At 41.1% G+C, this 23,662-nt stretch overlaps 1 protein-coding gene across 4 annotated transcripts in view; it reads right to left on the bottom strand.

Moving 5' to 3' along the window:
* Nucleotides 1-1,145: 1,145 nt before the first annotated feature.
* Nucleotides 1,146-23,662, bottom strand: part of NCOA5 (nuclear receptor coactivator 5) — a 36,019-nt gene continuing 13,502 nt past the window's right edge. For 3 of the 4 annotated variants that reach the window (XM_083147881.1, XM_083147883.1, XM_083147884.1), the window contains 7 exons: nucleotides 20,723-20,780; nucleotides 19,507-19,866; nucleotides 12,960-13,060; nucleotides 12,464-12,590; nucleotides 12,174-12,379; nucleotides 2,216-2,533; nucleotides 1,146-2,116 (listed from right to left, as the gene is read on the bottom strand). In XM_083147881.1, coding sequence (XP_083004007.1) covers nucleotides 1,413-2,116; nucleotides 2,216-2,533; nucleotides 12,174-12,379; nucleotides 12,464-12,590; nucleotides 12,960-13,060; nucleotides 19,507-19,866; nucleotides 20,723-20,780 — 1,874 coding nt within the window. In that variant the 3' untranslated portion in view covers nucleotides 1,146-1,412. The remainder of the gene's footprint in view (nucleotides 2,117-2,215; nucleotides 2,534-12,173; nucleotides 12,380-12,463; nucleotides 12,591-12,959; nucleotides 13,061-19,506; nucleotides 19,867-20,722; nucleotides 20,781-23,662) is intronic. The other variant, XM_083147882.1, reaches the window with a different exon arrangement.

Here is a 23,662-nt window from a genome sequence, read left to right as displayed (position 1 = left end):
AAAAGACTTAAACTCCCCAGATTTCCATCTTTAAGCTTTTTCCAAGATGGCGGGCACCATTGCGGAGGGTCTGTCCCCCAAGACCCCCTTCTAAGCAAAGGGCCAGTTAGGACACCCCCGGAGCACAGGAAAACCTCTTTTAGGAAGAGGTAAAGCGCTGTGCAGAGAGAGCCGCAGTTTCCCTTCGCACACAGAGAGCTGACAGGACACGCTTCTGTCAGCCTCTGCTGCGCTCTCAGTGTGTGCAAGCTTCAGTGAAGCAACACACTGGAAAACCTGCTCTATGAAGTTAAAAAAAATAATAAAAACCCTAGCTAAGCTAGTAAAAATTCCAAAGAAAAAAAAACGCAGCTGCAGCACCTAGCACCCACTCCTGTGGGCACCTAAAATGAACTGAAGCATTGTGGGATGCTGAAGGGCGGAGCCTGCTCCCAAAGACTTGAATCATAGGTGCCTGGCTCCTGCGGAAACTCCTACATCTCAAGGTTAGCTGTGTCACCGGACTGGACAAAAGAGAAAAATGACTGACCACCACATTTTTCAACTATAATATTGTAAATTCTGTGGGGGGTATGCAATGTGGGATCATGGCTGTTGATCCCCGCTGACAGCAGTGATCCATGGCCCGTTTGCAGTCAGATCGACCGTATAACGACAGACAGGAGTCAATGTCCCATCTGCCGATGGGCGCAGCCGGGGAAACGGCCGTGGATTGTCCAGCTGCGGCCTGGATCATGACAATCCATGGCAGTTATCGGCAGAAGGGGCCCGACAGCTTCTGAAGTCAGGCCCGTTCTGCCGTGATCCCGCATCAATTCTGACGTTAATGACAGCATTGAATAGGGAGACGCCACTATTTCCCACGTCGGAAATATCGGCGGCACATCGCAGACAACTAAAATGATAGGGGCTAACAAATAGGGTTCTACAATGTGTCAATATTCAATGTCAATGTAAATCTTTAAGATACCATGTGGTCTTTCCAGATGTCTGTGGTCTGACACTGAAGTGGTCTGAATCCACAGCAAAATTTAATATAAAATAAATGGATCTTACTTTTTGTTTTAATAATCTTTTACTTAAAAAAGTTGCTTGCAACAGAATACAGTTTTATGCCATTCAACATACAGAACCATGTAAGGGAATAAACGCCACTAAACCTTTTAATTCAATGCAAACCTGTGAAAAAGAGCCTCAACAGCATACTTCTGGAAACAGAAAAAAAAAAGTCACAACAATGGCTGCAGTCTATTTGCGGAGGACATTAATGTCTTTAGTGGGGTATCATATAAAACAGATAGGTGATGACAAAAAAAAATAAAAATTAAGTTTACAGCTGTTCCTCAAATATTAAGAAACGCACTAGTAGATTCTCTCTACAAGTATATAACAAAGATCTGTGCAGCATGGAACTAATAATGGCGGGGATAAGAACCCATAGACTGTTGCGGTGGTGGGCCACTGCGAACACCCTGACCAGCTGTCTGGCTCACCAAGTGAGAAAGTGCAGGCCCACTCTGGATCAATGTGTCCAGAGCCTTCTGCACACTAGGGTTGTCAAAGTTTATCCCTGAAGATACCCCTGGTCTAGGTAAACTGCCGGGAGCTTGAGCACGAATTGGAAGTTGCCCATATAAACCCTGCATTTGTTGAGATTGGACAGGTCTGGGCATGGCACCCCTAACCGCTTCACCTTGAGCCATGGAATTAGGAAGTTGGCTCATTGCAGTTTGAGATCTCTGTGGAGGTGGTCCAAGACTTGTTGCATCCATCTGCCCCGATACTCGTTGTTGAATGTTTGACATATTACCATAGCTCTGGCCTTGGGCACTGATGGAAGCTGCTGCAGTACTCGGTGGGTTTGGGTTAGCAGTAGAAGCCGCAGCTCCACTATTGAACAGACTGAGAATTTTTGCTTGCAACTCCTGTTGAGAGTTGCCCGCAGGTTGAGCAGCTGTAGCAGAGGTCAACTGCTGAGTCATCTGTTGGCTCATCTGTTGAGTCATCTGTTGAGTCATCTGTTGGCTCATCTGATGTGGTGGATTGCTTCCAATAGTAGATGAGCCATCAACTGATGGTGCTGAAGTTGGTCCCAATGATGGTCTTGAGAGCTGTCCTGTAAAACAAAATTCAAAAAAGTGCCTACATTTAATACATGGCTGTAGTGAAAGAAAAATATATAATTTTCTTAATTAATCAATGTAATATCACTTACCTGGTAAAGAATCAGCAGACATGGCTAACAACCTTTCTTTCCTTTCGCGTAAATAGAGGATAACTTTGTCAATTTCATCAGCAGTAACATATCTATTATCAGCAATCAACCCAAGCAGAGTCATAATGCCTGGAGGATTAGGCGCTCTTATTCCCTCCTCTACAGGTGGACCACGCTCTTTTAAGACCGCTTCTGCAGACATCCTGGCAGCTTGCCGTGCAATATCTTCACGTTCTTTCTCCCGTGTTTCGGTTTTGAATCGCTCGTAGTGTCTTGCAACAAGCACCATGGCATCGGCAAGTGGCATATTACGATGCTCTGCAATAGAATGATGTATTATTACCAAATATTTCTGTGACTGCAAATGCGCTACAGATGCTATACCAATTGTCTAAAATGTGCAAATATGTACCTTATTTTCAATTAGGAAAGTCAATGAAAGTGCATGGGGTTTCAGGCATAGTACAGTACTAGAAACAAATCACATTTAAAACATCTCAGAAGCTAATGAAATATTTGAGAGAAGTGTCAGATCACAGGGAATATTTTTTTTTCCATGCACAACATTTTATTGAAGGACAGTTATGACATTGTCTGCAGATGTAGTAGATGCTTTAACATATGTCCTCCTAGATCCAATCTTTAGAAGTCATATAGCGCTAGTCGTCTGCCTGAGTGAGCCAACCGGTCTTGTGCAACTCTAACAATGGGCATAATTTTTCTGACAAGGCATCTTATTCGCAATCCGGCGAAGACTCACAAGCAGAATGTGCTGATTAATATGACATATGACAATTGCATATTGTGTTTGACATACTGTAAACGAAGCAGAACAGAACAAAGCTGCAGCTTTTTGCACAGAGTCAGACTCACTTTCACACAGATTTAAAAGTGTTGTGTTATTTCTCCACGTGCATCCTAGTGCCATTGCCTTGCAAAGATTACACATTCTCAGCAAAAATTAAACACAAATCGATGTTAAAAGATTCTCGTGTAAAACTGGTGTGCCAAGAGGGGCTGTATGGCATGTATGCATAAATGTTTGAGGACACGTGGAAGTTTGAGTGTGAAAAGTGATAATCATGTACATGCTTATGAAAAGGAAGTCATAAAATAGAACTATGGCCGGAATAAGAGAAATAGCTAGAGAAACGAAGAGGCAGAAGAATGCTTACATGGAGAGTTGGTTGTTTTAACCATTGTAATTTTTGGCCTGATCCAGACCCGTTCGCTGGGCTGCGAGCCCAGCAATCAGGTTAACACCGCCGCCGCACATAAGTGAAATCCCGTCCATGTACAAGGCTGCAAATGCTTTTGCAGCTGTGCACACAGGGGAAAATCCATATGTTACCACCCACCATCTAATGGATTCCCCCTTGTTCGCAAGTCTAGACTTACTCAGCGATGGGAAGGCCATGGGGAGAAGGAGGCCACTGAGGGCATCAGCAGCTCTCCCAACTGCTTTTTCTGGGGCACTCCCACAAAACTACTGGGTTTACATCCCCAAATGGTTTTAGCTCAGGGAAAAGGGGAGGGGGATAAAGGCCAAGGGCACAGGACTAATTTGCTAAGGGGTTAGAAGGTTAACTCCAATCAACGTATGAGTTTATAGTATATAATATTGTTGAGGAGGTGCTCCCAGGGAGTATGGTAAGTACAGTTGAAAAGGGTTGATACTCAAGAGAGAGTATCAAAAAAAGAAACTCCCGGGTGGGGCACAACCTTCTAAAGTCTGTGTAACAGTCTAAAATGTCAACTTTACTTATTACTAAAATTGATCCTTTAATTGGATCAAACCACAAACATGAGACAAGAACATACAAATAACATGAATAATAGTATGAATAATAGTATACAATTTGAGAAAAATGAGTGAAAATATATTGTAGACGTCTGAGAAGATAACTATGTTACCTCTATCTTTAGTATCACAGAAATGTCAATAAGTTTGTGTGAGAGATTCCTCTCAGACTAGGCACGTCTTCACTTGACCAAATAATTGGTTAACACATCAAAGCATCAAGATAAATATCATATTAGGAATAAAGGGCTCACTGCCAAACAGCACACGTTTATCTAGTGAATATAATTACACTTAAAGTTAACTGCAGAGTCAGAATGTAAAGATAAGAGTAGAAATGAAGTACCTGGGCTGTGTATACTCGCGGGGTGGCTGCTATCTGTGCTTTCGGTGGCAATCTGGTATTTGCACAGTTGAGCGGACTCAGCGAGTGTCACAGGTACGAAAGTAGAGCAAAAAACGGGGGGTTTCTGCTGTCTCCAGAGGCGACCAACCTGGCCCTGTTATACAGAGACAGCGCAGAGACACCGATTGAGAAAGCTTGCCAAAGTGAAACGTACGTCTCGGTTGTTCCAGGTCCCCGCTGTGCACGAGCGGGACCCTGCACGCTTCACATATCTGCACTTGGCTCTTATCGCAGCAAACAGCACGACCCCCGGATAGCTGAAGGCTCCTACTGCATGCCGGCGCAGCTAAACGGAGAAAATACATTGGCGACTCTGTCCTCCTGCCGCCGACGGCACCAACACCTGGATGGGACATTTCCTCACCGCCGCTTCTCCACTAAGGCTGACTGATTGGCAGCGCAGCTGCTAACGGAGAAACAGACCGGCGGCTCTGCCCTCCCGCCGCCGACGGCATCGACACCTAGACGGGACATCCTCTCACCGCCGCTTCCCCACTGAGGCTTTGACTGACTGACAGCACAGCCGCCGGAGACACATAGCGGCAAATTCATTCCTCTGCCGCTGACGGAACTAATCCCTATCTGGGACACCTAATTACCGTCTGTCTCCCCCGCTTAAACTCGGCTGCCGTACAGAACTAAACAGCTGAACCTACAGCCACACATGATAAACCATTTTTCTTTGGACTCATTTACTATGATAAATTCACATATCCAAGGCTAATTGATTGCAGTACCTCTTTGGAGTATACACACGAGGGGATTTAGTTATCTGAGGTCCAGAGTGGCCAGCGACACACCCGGGACCGGGTGTCCGTGAGTCTAATAGCCCTCAGGGCAGTATATTTTTTATTTTTTGTTTATTTTTATATTTAAACATATTCTTTACCATTCTAGTAATGGGGTTATTAAGTAATATTTGCACTCCGCTGTGATATATACTCTAAATTCTGTGACCTGTTACCTACTGCGTAAAAGATTATATGGACACAATGTTGCACGTCAATTGATCACAGTGGATGTTACATATATATCTAAATGTGTGACTCTGCAACATACTAAGATTGAGTGCTACATTATACGTTTGACATAGTAGCAGGTTATTTACTGATCTATAGATTTATCCTTCAAACTGTGTGTTTTGCTTTACATAAGGATTTTTTCTCTTGCACCTTGGTCTCTTTGTGCGGAACTATAGCAAAAATTATGAATCGCTGCATAGGAGATAATTGGAGTATTTCTCATAACTGACATTTTAGTGTTATTCCCTATCAAGGATCATAGATCAGTATTTACTGCAAATAGGCCACCCAGCTAAAAGGTTCATCAAAACCTGGGTGACCCCAGACTCTATCAGTTCAGATCTGCACTGGGACCTAGATAATTTAGGATATTACATCTGTGATAATATAGAACTGCATTCATTTGAAAAAAATCTTCCTTTATTTACCACCTTTGCATGGTACAATAAGAATCCACGAGTGAAAACCACAGTACCACAGTGCAATCTATACTTTTTTCTGCAATTCACCACCCAGGCATACCGCTCAACCAATGTTCACTGTGTCTATGGACACACACACTGGATAGCAGCGTGTGCCAGGGACACATAGTGAAGGTGCTCTCTTTACTGACCCCTTTCCATCAGGGTTCTCTCATCCCTGGAGGACCCATTACCTGACTCTGCGCTGTCTCTGTATAACAGGGCCAGGTTGGTCGCCTCTGGAGACAGCAGAAACCCCCCGTTTTTTGCTCTACTTTCGTACCTGTGACACTCGCTGAGTCCGCTCAACTGTGCAAATACCAGATTGCCACCGAAAGCACAGATAGCAGCCACCCCGCGAGTATACACAGCCCAGGTACTTCATTTCTACTCTTATCTTTACATTCTGACTCTGCAGTTAACTTTAAGTGTAATTATATTCACTAGATAAACGTGTGCTGTTTGGCAGTGAGCCCTTTATTCCTAATATGATATTTATCTTGATGCTTTGATGTGTTAACCAATTATTTGGTCAAGTGAAGACGTGCCTAGTCTGAGAGGAATCTCTCACACAAACATTGACATTTCTGTGATACTAAAGATAGAGGTAACAGTTATCTTCTCAGACGTCTACAATGTATTTTCACTCATTTTTCTCAAATTGTATACTATTATTCATGTTATTTGTATGTTCTTGTCTCATGTTTGTGGTTTGATCCAATTAAAGGATCAATTTTAGTAATAAATAAAGTTGACATTTTAGACTGTTACACAGACTTTAGAAGGTTGTGCCCCACCCGGGAGTTTCTTTTTTTGATACTCTCTCTTGAGTATCAACCCTTTTCAACATCCCCAAATGGTTGCAGGGTGTCAATCACCTTGCATACGGACAGCTAAGGCTACCCTTCGATTGTTTAGTTAATTGAGACGGCTTGCGCACAGCGTACCATGTGTATGCGCGCCCATCTGATATTGCTCGGGCTGCAAATTCACAGCCCAGCGAACAGGTCTGAATCAGTCCCTTAGCATAGATGCATAGAGAGCAATTTTGCTATCATATGCTCAGAGACCAAAAACACCAGGTTTATTTTTACCAACTAGTTGGCTGGCAAGCATTTCAGTGTAGAGGAAAAGTTAGGAACTTAACCTTCAACTAAATGAATCATCACAGAAGTAGGGGAAAAAAAACTCTGATCACTCCACATTTATAAATGAACCATTTGGAATTCAAAACAAGGCTACTTCTTTCTTGGAGAGATGCAGGGAGGAGATAACTGCAGTGACAGCAAGTACAAATCTGGTGGAGGACACTTGTGACAAGAAATGCTGTGCAGACAGGTGGACATTTTGAAAAGTTTTTCTGTACAGGGGTGGGGTGTTGTGACTTGAGCTCTTGAAGGGGGTTATGGGAATGTGGGTTGACAAGATGCTTTGCAGGGGAACAGGGCTCAATGTATGATAGTTGCATAAGCATAGTATATATTTCTCGTTTTAATACTAGAAAAACAGTACTCAACTTCTGTGAGTCTAGCAAATTAGAGCCCCCGAAAGCTTTTTTAGGAAGACTGTTTACATTGTATATATTCAAAACTAAAAAGGATTGTACAACAAGGTCTTCCAGTTACAATTAAGTTAATGTGGGCATTTCTAGGAAACATGTTAATATTTAATAATACTTTGAATTTATTATTTGTGGATCAGAAGTAAACTATGAGGGGTGTGCAATAAGTTTTTGAATGTGCTGTGGATAGGTTGATAATCTGGTTGTGTACTGTAGGCTCTGACTAAAGTTCTAATGCAGCACTGCAAACTAAAGTACTCGGCATCTTCACTTCCTTCATAAACTTGTTGTAGAGCTACAGAAAATACTGGAGCCATGATCTTCTGCGACAGGAGTTTTGACCGATCGATCTGCTTTTAGGCAGGAAGCATCATCCAAAACCACCATGTTTGAGTGATTGCAGAATTTAGGTCTGGAAAACAATCACTGGAAGACCAGGAGTGCTGCGGTAAACCTGTGTCCATCGCCGATGATAATGTTGCTGCTGTGTGGGCCATAGTTTGAGGTCGACACCGCGGTGACCATGGAACAGTTAAAAGTAGTAGGATACATTGTGATCTATCCACCTGATACTCCACAAAAAGCTAGGGCAGAACAAGGTTTCTGCATGCTGGTTGCTCCATGAAGTTTGGTCTTCCACCATAGACCAGGCCCCCTGTGGCTTTGTCATGTTCCCACAAATCAAGCACAAGATGCGCAGGATAAATTTAGAAATCACCAAAAGCTGCAGTGGAGACCCTTATCCAGCATGTAGAAGACATACCAGCTTTATATTGACCCAACTGCTTCATCAAGTGGTTTGCGCGAATGCAACTTTGCATATGCTCAAACTCTGGAGTACTCTTTGAAATCTATAAAAAAATGTAATGCTCACTTTGTAAATAAAATAGTTTTTGTGCTTCTGGAAACATATGCACCCCCTCGTATTTGATCCCACCAATACCATTTCAAAGATTATTTATCTTTTTGATTAGAATGGATTAGATGAGAGTCTGCACATAGTTTTCCTGGACATTCGGTTGGCATCTGATGAAGTTTTACAACCAATAAAAAATATGAAGACAATATACTGGTCCTTTTCTGGCACATTGGGGTCTTAAATCTAGTACTAGATGCTCTGAAGTCATTCTTAGGACCCTGGCTATTCAAATTACTTTGAGTCATTAACAACTGCCCTCCTCTTCCCTCGTGAAAGTTCAATTACAAAGAAAAAAACCTTTTGAATGTCACTTCTATATACTGGACATACACATTGCTCATAGACTCTCGATGCAGAGTTTTTCTTCTCCATAAGGTGGGCATTTGCTTTCACGTTAATTAAACCATGGTCTACATGTATCAGCCGAATAACTGTTTTTATATGTTAAATATATTTTATTAAAAAGGTAAAATACATTTAATGTTATTACTGGCTTGATAATAATTTCAGAACTGGTTTAAGTGCGCTTAAACATTTTTATTGCAAAGCTGTCAGTTTCCATGATTATTTGTTTATTTGAAATGGTTACTATGAACGTATAATATAGGGCCTTATTTTGGTTCATTCTTTCTGACAAAATCCTTCTTAGATGGACAAAACCATGTGCACTGCAGGTGGGGCAGATGTAACATGTGCAGAGAGAATTAGATTTGGGTGGGGTTTTACTTCAAAGTGAGATCTATATTGCAGTGTAAAAATAAAGCAGTCAGTATTTTCCCTGCACAGAAACAAAATTACTCACCCAAATCTAATTCTCTGCACATGTTACATCTGCCCCCCCTGCAGTGCACATGGTTTTGTCCATCTAAGAAGGATTTTGTCAGAAAGAATGAACCAAAATAAGGCCCTTAATCTTCTCAGTGCCTGATGGTTTTAGAAGTGTATTCTTAGGACCCTTTGAACAATGCCTTTCTACAAACAGAAAATATGTTCACCCTTGACCGATTTTTAAAAGGGCAAAATACACCCTGATAAAACAGCCTGTCCACGCCGAACCACAGAAACATGAATAGAGCTAATGCGCACTGCATCTTTTCACATCAAGAGAAAAGACTGTAAGGAGCCCCAGCACTTCCGTAGTTGCCAGAACACCCACATCTGTGATATCTATGACCGAGTAAGCCCCAATAGTGACCGCAAAGGTGCAGCTCTACCCCTAGTAGATACGAGCTGCCTGACCACACCCTAGCGGAATATTATTATATATTTAATAGTGGTATTGCAAATTAATCCTACTGTTCTACTTAATAGTGATCATAGTACTCACTTTCATATCAAAGCAGGAAACTATATTTCCTTTGGATACAATAAGCAATAAACAATTAAAAAACCCTCTATCTAGGCAAAGCATTACGGAGTTCATCAGAAAAAAAAAAATAAAAAAAAAAAAATAAAAGATTTAGTAGACCATTCAAGCCTTCAAAATATGTTTTTTCTTTAGCTGTTTTGAAAAAGTTCATCATAGGAGAGAGCGCAAAACCAATTTTTAATAATACATAAAATATTTATTGTACATAAAAAAATAAAAATAAATTCATAATGAAAAATAAAAAAATATTCATCAATTAATTAATATAACAAAATTTCATTTTATATAAATCAACCGACATGACCACATTCTGCATATAATTATAGCTCGATTTTGCGGTGATACTATCGAATGTTCCTTTAAAAAGTATTGCACTTTGTATAGAGAGTTTTAAAGGGATAGTTACCATCCATATTTATTTAGTTTGCAGGTCAGTCCTTATGAGTATATATTGTGACTTCTGAGGAAACCGCAGACACGTACCAGATGAGAAACGCATTAAGAAAGGTGTTAAATCTACCAGCACGGTCACCTTCAGTTCCAGAGAATCCTCCTGTGCCCCGTCGATCCTCCCCTAATTGGTGGTCCACTCTTTTCCCCAGAGTCCCAATTGCACATCCAAACATCTGACAGACTGGCCTGGACACTGTGTTAAGCGAGCGGCCAGACAGTGACGGCACTTGCCGGGACCTGCACACTATCAGCGCACCATCAGAAAGCTATTAACTATCAACTGAACACTGCCGCATAATTCACGGTCATCCACACAACCCCCGGTAACTGCTATAGAGCTTGTCAGCAGAAAAGGCTCCCTCCAACACAGGAGTTGCAGCAGTGGATTTTATTCAATCATCCCTGAAACATCTAAATATATCTGGAGGCACAATATATACTCACATAAGGAGGAATAGGACTGACCTGCAGTCCTACAAATACGGATGGTAACTATCCCTTTAAAACTCTCTATACAAAGTGCAATACTTTTTAAAGGAACATTCAATAGTATCACCACACAAATCGAGCTATAAATTCTATGCAGAATGTGGTTATGCTGGTTGATTTATATAAAATGACATTTTCATGCATCAATTAATCTTTTTCATTATGAATTCTTTTTTTATTATTATTTCTGTAAAATAAATATTTCATATATTATTAAAAATTAGTTTTGCGCTCTCCTATGATAAACCATTTCTAGCAAGTAATTAAACACCAATTTGCTAAAAGGGACTTTTTTTGGTGATCAGAAGTTTATTATTTAATTTTTGCACACTAGCACTACACCCAATCTCTTTTTCGTTTGCCGTTTTGAAAAGGTGGTGGGTTGTGTGCTTGCATTTTCCTGGAATAAGTATATAAACAATTTGGGAAGAAACAGAAAAAGGCCTGGTACTCAGCCCCAGCAAAGCACCCAGGAGGTAGGTCACACACCATTTAAGTAAGAGGGAGGTTTTTGGTAATCGCTTGGTAGCCTGCCACCTCACAAGCTGGCAACCTACACACAGGGAAAGATAATGAGGCTGCGCTTCAAGATTACTGTACGGACTCTGGTGGTGCCAGAGCAGATGGATGTAAGTTGCGCAGAGAAAATTAGAGTCTGGAAAGTTATTTTGTTTCTGTGCAGGGAAAATACTGACTGCTTTATTTTTACACTGCAATATAGAGGTCACGGATGCAAAACCCCATCCAAATCTAATGCTCTCTGCACAAGTTACATCTGCCCCACCTGCAGTGCACATGGTTTTGTCCATTTGAGAAGGAATTTGGCTTTCCGAGTGAACCAGAATAAGGGCCTATATGTATTGGGGACCCTGCTGTGTGGCATGCTTGGAACTGGAGACACTACTGTGTGGCATTCTTTGGGGGCACTATAATCCATCAGAAAACAATTTGGGTGCAATTACTGGGCATGTGGCTGGGCTTGATGGGCATTGGATGTGGTCTTTAAGAGTTTGCATACATTTTGGTAGGGAACGATCACCTGCCTATTTTTTTTTAGCTGGCTCCTACACTGTTCTTTTGCCCCGTCCTAATGGATGTAGAATACGATGTTAGAGAAATGTAATGATTGCAAAAAATAAATAAAAAAAGGTACTGTGAATAATACAAACTTAACAGGTGTGCATTTAACTCTCATTGTGTCTTTAGTAGCACATCAAATGTGCACTGCAAACTGTAGTGATCAGCACCATGCCCTACACTACAAAGATACTTGGGTTAGGTTTTGTGCACCTTGGGTTTCCATAGACAATTTATGCAAGGTGGGGGAGGAAGAAACTGTTCTATGGACTATGTGCCTCAATCCACAATACTGTGGTGAAGTTTGCTCTTGAGTGATCCACACAGAACACACAAATTCATTTCCCAGACATCGTCCTAATTATATTTTCCAAACAACAACAAATATTCTTTAACAGACCTTTACCTTGTGGTGTGCCAAACAAGATATTCACAGTGCAAGAGCGATGAGCCTGGTGCTGCTGAGTGATCACAATTGCAAAAGGTGAGCCTCCTCTAGTAACATCTTCCAAAGCTTGTGTTAAAGATACCTCTGTGTTCAAAAAGATCAAGTCCACCATCATGCCCAGGTCACGGACTTTCCGCCCCAAAGACTCTGCATACTCCCTAAAATAAAAGGTAGGTTTCATCAATATTCAGAAGTTCTGCTATCTTACACAAACACACCAATACAAACAAAAACATTCTTACTTTGACTGTTTGTTAACCACCACAACAGAGCAGTCTACAGGGCGTTCAGCATCCACTCTCCTTTGGAGTTCTTCAAAAAATTGCCTATAAAGATCCTCTCTTCTCCGTTCCTCACGCTTATAGCGATCTGCACACAGAACACAGATTTGGAAACAAAAAAAAGCCAAGTTAAATAGTTTTGAAATTTACTTAAAATGTTACAATCAAGGGTACAATGACAGCCAATTTTTGCTCATGGAAGAGAAATATATATATATATATATATATATATATATATATATATATATATATATATATATAAAAAAGGATTCTCAACCATATTTTATTAGTTATACAAACCCCTCCTAAACCCTCCCCTTGCTGGCACCAGCAACTAACACTTCATTAATTAATTATCTTAAAGAGATCCATGACGTTTACATTTGGTCAAAGGGGGAAGGAAACTTCGACTTGTAAGGATGAAAACTCATTAGTTATTAAAAAAATAATTACGCACCGTCTGGGTGTCTATCCAGGGAATCTCTAAAACGTTCATAGAAGTCCTCCTTTTTGCGATAGAAATCCTCAAGCCGATACTTATCATATACATCATCAAATCTGTGGGAAACAAAGTAAATTTATAATTCCAGAATATCCACATCAAATGCATTGTACAATAAAAAAAAAAAAAAAAAAAAAAAAAAAAATAAGATGCTAAAAAAAAGAAATAAAAACCATCATTAGTAGTAGTGTTCCCGCTAGGCTTATTTCACAAGGCGCTGCGCCCTGCCCCTTTAAAGGCCGCCAAATTCCACCCTGCCTGTTTTTTGCCGCCCTGCGCCCTCCACAGTAAATAGCAGCCGCTGATAATCCGGGCAGCGCGGGTAGGCAGGAGGTCCCTGCGGCGTATGGGCAGTCAGCAGCGTATGGGAACTAGTTCCCATCCTCTGCAGGGACCCCGCTGTCGATTTTCCATACGCTGTCTGGACCTGCTGCCTGCCACCCACCCACCCATGTATGCTGCTAAGCGCGGCAGGGGGTGTAAACTACCCCCTCAGCCCTGCAGTCTCCCTAGCTGGTAGGGAGTGAATGGAGCAGTGTGTCGCTGTCGTGTCCGCCCCCACCGGGCGGTGACCTGGAACAGAGGTCTCACGCCCTGGTCATGGTGAGCTCCTGGCCGGCTCTCCTGTGCGCCTGGTGCCGCCGCATCGTGACCCCGGCGTCGGTGGACGCGCGCCTCCCTCTGCCGACTCCGAGATGGTTGTCCGCGGGTCCCCCCAAGACCACCCGCTATGAGTTCGAGCAGCACCACTATGCCAGCATGTCAGAGGAGGAACTGATAATGCTGGTGTCTGCAGTCTGGGAACCACTGGACCTAACCTGATGTGGGGTCTTGTCTGTAGTCTGGGGCCTCATTTGTACAGGCTACTGGCATTAATCTAATGGGGCATTTGCCTGAGATCTTGGTTCTTCTGACTGACACATGGCAAGTGGGGCTGAGTACCTGCCTCCAGCGAGCTATGGTGCCCACTTATACTCCAGTAGTCAGGGACCTGCGAACGCGCTAGCACTGGTAGGCTCCAGTACATTAGCATCCATTAGACTTTTGTACTCATGTATATTGATATGTGTGGATTAGGGTCTAGAGTATTCTTCTGTCACTACTGGTAAATAGTGCTGTAGTTGTAATGTGGCTGTTATTTCTAATCCATTCATACCCTGCATTCTACCATGGCATCATACTGATCAATGACCTATGTATAGTGGTCAGAACTATAGTTATTTATTATACCAGTTCTGGGAAAATACCAGGGAATAATACAAAGTGGTCTCTCCCCTGTTATTCTCCTGGCGCTAGAACAGAGGTTTCAGTGAAAAGTCCCCTCTCTAGAACAGCTGCTAGGAAAGCCGTTTGCAGCCTTCAGAGCTCTGAGCATCTCTATGGTACATAAATTCAGCAATCAAGAGATGTGCTTTCATGTTTGTCCTGGGAATGTTGTAACCACATGGATTGCATCTCTAATTTGGCTTCTGTATAGGCTGGTAACAGATTCTCTAGGGTCTGTGCACAATCAGCTAATCATTTGATGGGTAATGGCATTAACTTGTGTGTGGCATAATGTGTAATGGGCATGTTGTATACTATGTAATGGGTGTGTGATGTATAAAAGGCATTGCGGTTGAAATATTTGGTGTAAACTGTCCCAGTTGTCCTTAATTTTTTTATTAAATTGAGTCCTGGCATAACATGTAATGGGAATTATGCCATGTGGAATTATATGGGTGTGACGTGTGATAGGCATTATGGTGTAATCTTTTGGCACGCTCTGTCCGTATTATCCCTAATTTTTTTTTAAATTGTCCAGTCATGGCATCACTGTGTGTGGCATAACGTGTAAAGGTGGCCATACACACGCAGATTTATCTGCAGATCTGTCTGGTTGGAGCAAAAACATGGTTATGGATGAGAGCAAATGACAGTTGACCATTTGCTTGGAAATGCTGGAAAACTGACAAACTGTCACTCATCCATAACCATGTTTTTGTTCCAACCAGCCAGATCTGAAGATAAATCTTACTAGTGTATGGGCACCTTAATGGGCATTACAGTGTGTGACGTTACCTCAGCCTGTTTAGTATAGGTAGTCTGTTTTGTGTTGCCAGAATAAGATAGATATAGATATATCTATCAATATCTTGCATCATTTTGCCCGTTAAAATTAAAATGTGCCTTCCTCACTGAAAAATGTGCCCTCCCCGTGGTCAGCACCCTGTCCTAAAAAATTTCTAGAGTGAACACTAAGTAGCCTTCACCAACAGTGTGTTTTGTGGTTCTCCTTAAAGTTAGGTACAGTACAGTATAAGCATTGTAAGAGGAGGCCTGACTACATAAAGCATTGCATATCTAAAGCACCTACAATGCCAAAATTAGTTTTAAATATTTGATAATTTGGTAATGAATTTATAAAAAAAACAACAACAACAACAACAATTGGGTACTTGATTCCTAGCACGGCGCCCATCGCATCGCATACCATAAGGCATACAATGGTATGCGATGCGACGCGATGGCAGCCGATGTTATACAATTTTAAATTGTATACCATCGCATTGTATGCCATATACAATGGTATACGATTTCAAATTGTATAAGCACCCTAATGGGTGTTTTCAATGTTAAAAGCGCCCCCACTATCAACGCCAACCCGAAGCGTGGCAAGTGTAGCGGAAGTACGCGTCCTCCAACCTTTTCATACCCCCACTATCCACGTCGGCGTGGAGTTGATTTTATATAGTGTGGCGAGCGCAGCGAGCCCGAAGCGTGGCGAGCGCAGCCACGCTTCTGCTCGGTGGCTCGCCACACTATATAAAATCAACTCCACGCCGACGTGGATAGTGCGGGTATGAAAAGGTCGGAGGACGCGTACCGCCGCCGCTCGCAACGCTTGGGGTTAGCATTGATAGTGGGGGTGGCGTGGGGGTGCATTTAACATTGTAAGCACCCATTAGGGTGCTTATACAATAAAAAATCATATAGGGGCTTATACTATTCAAAATCGCATGCGGGCATATGGCATGCGATGCAGTCATACAACTTAATATCGTGGGCGCCATGCTAGGAAACAAGTACCAAAAATTGTTCACAACTCTAAATGGAGAATTTTAGCTTGCCATGGTGTGGAGTACAGAAAACATGTAAAGTTTTCCAGTGCTCACAGATAAAAAGTTAACCAACCCGGCATCCAGAGACTCAGGGCTACCGTTGTTTGAAGTCATGGACTCTTCATGTGCTAATAAAATAACCCTGAGTTCAGCAGTTTTTCTCTGGTGATCAGAGAGTATCCCCCTGCACTGCAGAAATGTATTATTTATTTACAGTTTCTTATATAGTGCAGCATATTCCGTTGCACTGAATCATCTGAAATCCAGGGATAGGGGGGGATCTCTATGCATCCTGGTTCAATAAAATCAGGGGCAAGTTCATTTAAAAAGATCAGAACCACATTTCAAAGGATGTGGTCACTGGTTGCAGTCTGGCGATCAGAAGACCATATCAACCTGCACTGCAGAAATAATAGATTAGGCAGATGGGGAGGACACTTAGGCCGGGCACACACTAGATATTTTAATTTAACAAACTTGCCAATTGTTTAAAAAGATCTACCTTAAGACCAATTCTGAAAATGCTTACAAAGTGGTGGGCACACACTGGACCAAAGTGTGCTCCCGCAGGTTGCTGGTGACCTCAATCTTATGTACATGTAGCATAATCACAGGGGGGTTGGGGTGACTAGCAATTTATTTACAGTTTCTTATATAGCGCATACATATTCTACAGCACTTTACAGAGAATATTTTGACATCAGTCCCTGCCCCAGTGGAGCTTACAATCTATATTCCCTACCACATGTACACACATTCATTCTAGGGTTAATTTTTGTTGGAAGCCAATTAAGCTACCAGTATGTTTTTGGATTGTGGGAGGAAACTGGAGTACCCGTAGGAAACCCACACAAGCACAGGGAGAATATACAAACTCCGCAGTTAGGGCCATAGTGGGAATCAAACCAGAGACCTCAGTGCTGTGAGGTTGTAATGCTAACCATTACACCATCGAGCAATGCCATTCTATTGCAGAATGCAGCATGACCTCGCTCCCAGTGTGAGTCTCTGCTGGCACGGACAAAATATGTATGCACTAGCTAATGCTGCCATAACCACCGGGTCCCGGCACCATCAATTTAGCTGGGTGTAAACACACACACAGTGTAGTTTGTATATTACTGTATACATTTTGGCACAGACTCCCCTGAAAAAAAAAAAAAATCCTGGAATCCTTTCTTTGTAGTAGTTATGTACAGGTGATCACCTGTACATAATGGGTTTGCGAATACCGATCCTGGCATTAAATAAACACAAAAAAAAGTCTCCGCATTTGAATAAGTAGGTCATCTACTTAAATGACAGACCTTTTTGAGCTATGATATTGTTACTAGATCGAATCAAAACATGTCATAAAGAGAATAAATGTATCACAGTTTAAGTTTCCAGTGAAGCTTTTTGCACATATGGAAAACTGGAATAATGCTGTAGCAAGGATGGTCTTTACCTTTTGAAGAGAAACATGCAGACTAAAGTCTATTTTTAGGAGATTTTAAATCTCATATAAATGGTACAGATTAAAACCGTAACAGATATTGATGTTGGAATGTGACCAGCCCCAAAAAAGAGCAAGAATAGCAGCAAAGGAGGTACATGGTGAGAGCATAGTACTTAATTTCTTTTATATTTACAAATATTTGGTTTGCAACCTGTGCATTAGGAAACATGAAAAATCAGGATACTGCAGTGGTTCCCAAATGGTGATTGGAGGTCCAGGTCCTACTCAAATTACAGTACTTATATGTTAGTTGGGCGCCCACTATAGTTAGTACGCTCATACTCCCACTATCCATGTTGGCATGGAGTTGATTTTATATATTCTAACCCGAAGCATGGCGAGTGTACACGGAAAACTAAGCAAATAGCTTAGTGGGCCCAACTAACATAAGTACCCAAATTACTTATGGTCAAAGGAATAGGCAAAACCAGTGCTTGTGGCTTCCAATCATAATTTATGTGAACAAACAGAAGCAAATCTAACCAGTCACCACAAAATTGAACATAGGAATGACACAAATTACTTCAAGGGGTTATTCAATTGGCCCACTCGCAGAAAGCAAGATACATCTATACTAGAAAAGACATAATTCTAAAAACAGGGACAGAACCAAATTAGATTATAACAAATACCATAATGCCCAGCACACATTATGGCACACACCATGCCCAGTACAAATTAAAGGCACACAATGTTATGCCTAGTATACATTATACCACATAAGTGCAGCTTACCTACATTCTGGTTGCCCAGGGGGCGTTTTGTGCAAGTTGCCCAGGGGGGGTAATTTGTGCTGGAAAACCTGACACGCCGCTCAGCAGAGTAGGTGAGTGTCTGCGCGGCGGGGGACGTGACGCGGCTAGAATAGCCGACTCGCTGCTTTGAGTTGAGCAGCTTGTCAGCTCTTCCAGCCACATACAGTCCCCCGTCACACAGACCGCTTGCTCCCCTCTTTTGCAGAGAGCAGCCATCCTGTCCCGTCTATCTATGGTCAGGGGGCTATGGAAGTGTATGGGCGGCAATCACCAGGTCAGTCTAATAGGGGGGCCATAAAAACATCCGGACAGATGTTCCTGCGGCGCCCTCAAAGCAATGACACGCGCTACTTACTATGCCATGGATGCCGCCTGTACCAAAGTAAACTTACTGCTGACAGTGTCCCGTTTCCCTCCAAATCAGTGGACTGGACTTACATAGGGGGCGGCGGAAGGGCGCACGACGCACAGTAAAAAAAACTGCTCAAAGGCTTTAAGTTTAGAACAAGCCTAGAGTGAACTTTGATTGGCTGCCGCCGGCCGCTGCAGTGATTGTGCTGCAGCACATAGAGTCCATGGGAACTCGTTCAATTTCAGAAACAGAGTCCCAGCTGCCAAATTTAGAGTAAAATATGTGTTATAGCACATTTTTGCGAGCCCTGTAAGAGTTGTTTATCTTTTATATTACCTTTTTGTCAAAAAGACATCACTATATTAGATTCAGACTTACACAATTCAAAATTTCTATTTCACCAGTGGGTACACTATATTTATTTTTTGCTTGTATTGTTTGAGCTTTGTGGTGGAAGCTTTTCTGATGTCACCCTGGGCAGAATTAGTGTGCGCGCTGTGGTTATCAGTTCTCTATATTTCGCCAAGATTAGAAATCATGAAGGACTAAAATAAAATAAATATTAGGTTACTCCACTTGAGGTTTTAGTTATTGATTATTTGTGCAAGCATAAAGAATTGGTGTTCTCATTATTGCAATTGTAGTTGCGGTTGTGTGTGTACAAACGCAAGGGTAGGGTAGAACCTTACAAGTGTGTATGGACCTTAAGTCAAATCACTTGCTCTAAGACTTGGATTGAAAAAAATATATATATTCTTCTTTAAAAAAAAAAAAAAAAAAAAAAAAGGACCCATACCTGTATAATGGATCTCTTGGGTCACGAGCATCTCTGTAACGTTCAAACAATAGACTCTGGAGCTCTCTTACATCACGGGGATCACGTAGGCGAACTTCCCTAGCATCTCTTAGGTCTCTTGGGTCACGCAGTTCTCTATGATCTCTGATTTCACGCGTATCCCGTATCTCCCTAGAACTGTGGCCCTCTCTTACATCTCTGGTCTCAAGAGTATCTCGAATATCTCTTTGTTCGCGTGGTTCTCGTGTTTCCCGAGCGGTTCGTGAATCTCTGGGTTCTCTACTGTCTCTCCTGGGGCTGGAACGTAGAGGGGAGCGATCACGTCTTGGCTCCTGGCTTTCCCCATATATGTACAATTCTCTGAAGTACCAAAAGACAGCCATTAATTTAAAAATGCTGAAAACCACAAAATGTGCTCACATTCCATTAAAAAAACATTAGAACTGAACTTTTACGACATTTAAGAAAAATCGATATTCGCATTCAATTGTCCAGAGTAATGACTTTAAAGAAGTGCAGTTAATTCTTCCATGGACTTGAAATATTTACATTACCATAATACCAGCTTCAAGAAACGAACAAAGATTAACAAAAATATGCAAGAAACCCAAGTTTCGAAGGCTTCCTTTATTTTTCTCCCATTTGCTATAGAAAAAAAATATATATTTTTTCGATAGATACATGCTTTACGCTTATTTTCAAGCACTTAGCGAAAATTTTGGCCGTTTTTTTGTACTGTCGTTTTAAAAGTTATGTGCTTATATTAGTGTTTTAGTCAACTTCCTCTTCTTTAAAAGAAAATAAGTCGAACAATGGTTAAAGAATCTTTTTTATTTGACCAAACATGGGGAAACTGGCTATCATCTAGAATGATAAAAATTAGAATTCTGCATAAAATTCAAGGTAAGTATTGCAATACTGGGTGAACATTTTTTTTTATTAGGAGGAAAGCATGCAATACAAGTTTTAAGCCTCTTCATCGATGAATATTTACATGGATGGTTAAATTGAGGAACGCAACGTAAAACGCAAACGCTATTTATTCCAGAATCGCATCGTTTTATTATGGCAACATTCAAATCCAAATGGTCATTGCCTTGAAGTCCGGTAATTTCATTTTCAAATTTATGACGCTGTTGCGGAAGACTTGTTCCAAGGAACTCAACTTACAAAAAAAAAAAAAAACCACCATGAATGACGCGCGTAAGAACATTACCTTCGTGTCGGACTGGCCCGAGCCTTCATTTTTCTTCCTTCAGCTGCCTTCTTAATATCTGTAAAGCACAATTAACCCATCTGTTCATTAACTTGGAAGGAGCTGAAAGCATTTTAAGTTCATGCATGAAAAGAATAAGTCAAAGTACCAAGGAAAGGGATGAACTGGATGTTTATTTGCAATCAGATCAATCTTTTCTTAAATATTTTACAAATATTTAAAATATGTATTATCAAATCAATATTTAACCCCAATAGAGGTCTTTAACTCTTTATTGATATATTTGCTAAATTGCTACAACTGCATCAGGAAAATTGTTTTAATGGCATCTTGCTGTAACTGTCGAAATTCAGACGTTGTGGCCATTTGGCAACATCAGACCGAACATTGCAACCTGGTGGTGAAACTGGAGTACTGCAGCCACAAGGGGAAAAAAATATATTTTAAAAACACATGAAGGCAACGTGATGAATGTGATCAATAATGAATTAAGCGCTACCAAGGTCAAGAGGAAGTCAAAAGTGTGCGCAGTTTTTCCACTGTCAAGTTCTTGCTTATACCACCTTTTAGAATAAGCCTTTATGTTCAATAAAGTTTTTAAGTTTTAGTACAGGCACGAAACCGATTAGCCTTGACATTTCTTACTTTTAAGAATAATCAAAAGCTCAGCATACATTATTTTAATAAAAGTATTTTGACATTCTGTTATAAAAGCAGTTGTGAGCAATACATACAACTGACCATCCTCAAATAGAATATTTACCAATTATGAACTCTGCCGCTGTTGAAGGTCTTAGTCATATTTGCACCACAGTTGTGCCCTACCATTTGTTTTTAAATGTTCATGCCAAATCTGCTTCATAAGATTTTTTTTTTTTTAAACTTTGCCCAAACCAAAGATTTTATTTTTATTCCACTGGACAGATAGGGAGCAATTATACCTCAAATGTAAAATGTACATTTAGGGGCAATAAAGGGGTGGGGTACAAAAACACTTGAATATACAGTCTAGTGTTTCACTAAATGAGCATAATAGACAAAATGTCCTTCAATTTAGAAGTTTGGTGTTCTTATGTGGTGAAAATAAATGTTACCACATTTTGACTTTACGATAGCAATTGATACCCGACATAAATAACATTGTTGATGTTGTTACTTGCTTAACCCATAGGTGTTTTGTGACCAGGAACACATGTCCCAAATGGAAAACTTCTTTATAGTCGCCTAACGCAAGCCGCATTTCTCACAGTTCACAAAAGTTGTGCAGCCGTAGCTAAGAAGTGAAGAGTGTAATTATAGAGTGGTAACACTCAAACGTTTATGCATTTCCATATTACGCAGCAAAATGTTATATAGTGCATGTAGAAACAAACTGGAGAAATATAAAAAAGCCCAAAAGCCCCACTTTATACTGTGCAGAGATTTACAGAGCACACACAAAATAAAGAGGAAAAGAAAAACATACATACATACAGATATGATGGGGTGTATTCAATGCCGTGGGCGAGCGGCGACAACGAGAAGGGCTTCCTGCTCGCTGTCACCACTCACCCTGTCAGTATTCAACACACTCCCCTCATACGCCAATTCCCCCCTCGCTGTTTTTTGAGCGAGAGGGAATTGGCGTATGCGGCTCCAGAAGCAGCGAGACTCGTGACTAAAAACAGCGAGTTTTATGCATTAGCCGCAGGTCTCGCTGCTTTGGGGAATTCTCTCCGTCCTGTGACGGCGAGGATTCCTCCAGAACATTGAATAGGGCGAGCGGCTGGTGAGGGGGGTTAAACAGCGAGGATCGCTGGTTTTCTGCAATCCTCGCTGTTTAACCCTCTCGCCGGCCGCATTGAACTACCTCCGTGTAGAAGAGAAACATATAGAAATCAGATAAAAATATGAGCAAACTGCCCCTCACATACAATGCTAAAAGGTTTTCCACCATTCTGACATATCAAAGAAAACGTAGGGCAAATTAATTTGGAAAATTGACCATATGGGTTCCCTTACATTCAATGGGCGGTATTCAATGCTCCGGATGGCAAGCTATACGGCGAGCAGTGACAATAGCTCGCTGTCAAGAGTATTCAACTGCCTCCCCTTCACTTAACGTTTCCACCTCGCTGGTTCTTCCAAGCTAGGTGGATACACTGGATTCTCTAATATTTGTAAGGCTGAACACACAGTTCCCAGAGTGCACCCAGCTATTCCTCGACCTCTTTTCTCTCTCGCTGTTAAAATTATATTATATATATATATATATATATATATATATATATATATATATATATATATATATATATATATATAGATATATATAGAAGACCTTAGGTCGAGGACAGTATTTTGAAAACAAAAACTGGTATTTCGTCATTGCCAACTAAAATTACTGGAGAGTAAATTTAAAATGTATTTTTGATTTAGAATTGTAAATTTACAAGTTCCCTATCCTGATCTGTAATTAGCAAAGAAACTGTAGGACCATATGAAATCAACTTATTACTAATTCAATTTCCACAAACCCACTTAAGATAATAATTTGTAAAAAAAAAAAAAAAAACACACACACACACACACACACACACTACAACAACATGTGAAGACACCAGAGTTGAAGCATCCCCTTTCCAATAACGAATTAGGTAACACCAGTCTAATAAAGAAAAGAAAGGCAGGGACTTTTATAAGCTGAACAAGTAATTATAATTCAACATGGTCTATCACTTTACCAGGGACCAGCGCCCACTGGACAGCACTGCCGAAGTGTTTTAGGTATTCTATACTGCAGAATGCGCTAAGTACTTTAAATGTGTACAAAGTTCCATATTCTGTCTTGTTTGACCTTTGATATTCAGGGAAGTCTTCTCAAAACACCAGGGCACTATATGCTGCACTGTCATTTTTTGTTATGCAACATATATATTTTGCAGAAAGGGACATTCATCTGAC

Source organism: Crinia signifera, chromosome 6 (assembly GCF_055691185.1).
Source record: "Crinia signifera chromosome 6, ASM5569118v1, whole genome shotgun sequence".
In the NCBI taxonomy this organism is placed as follows: Eukaryota; Metazoa; Chordata; class Amphibia; order Anura; family Myobatrachidae; genus Crinia; species Crinia signifera.
The sequence above is the reverse complement of the archived record's forward strand: the minus strand, read 5'-3'. Positions and strand labels throughout refer to the sequence as shown.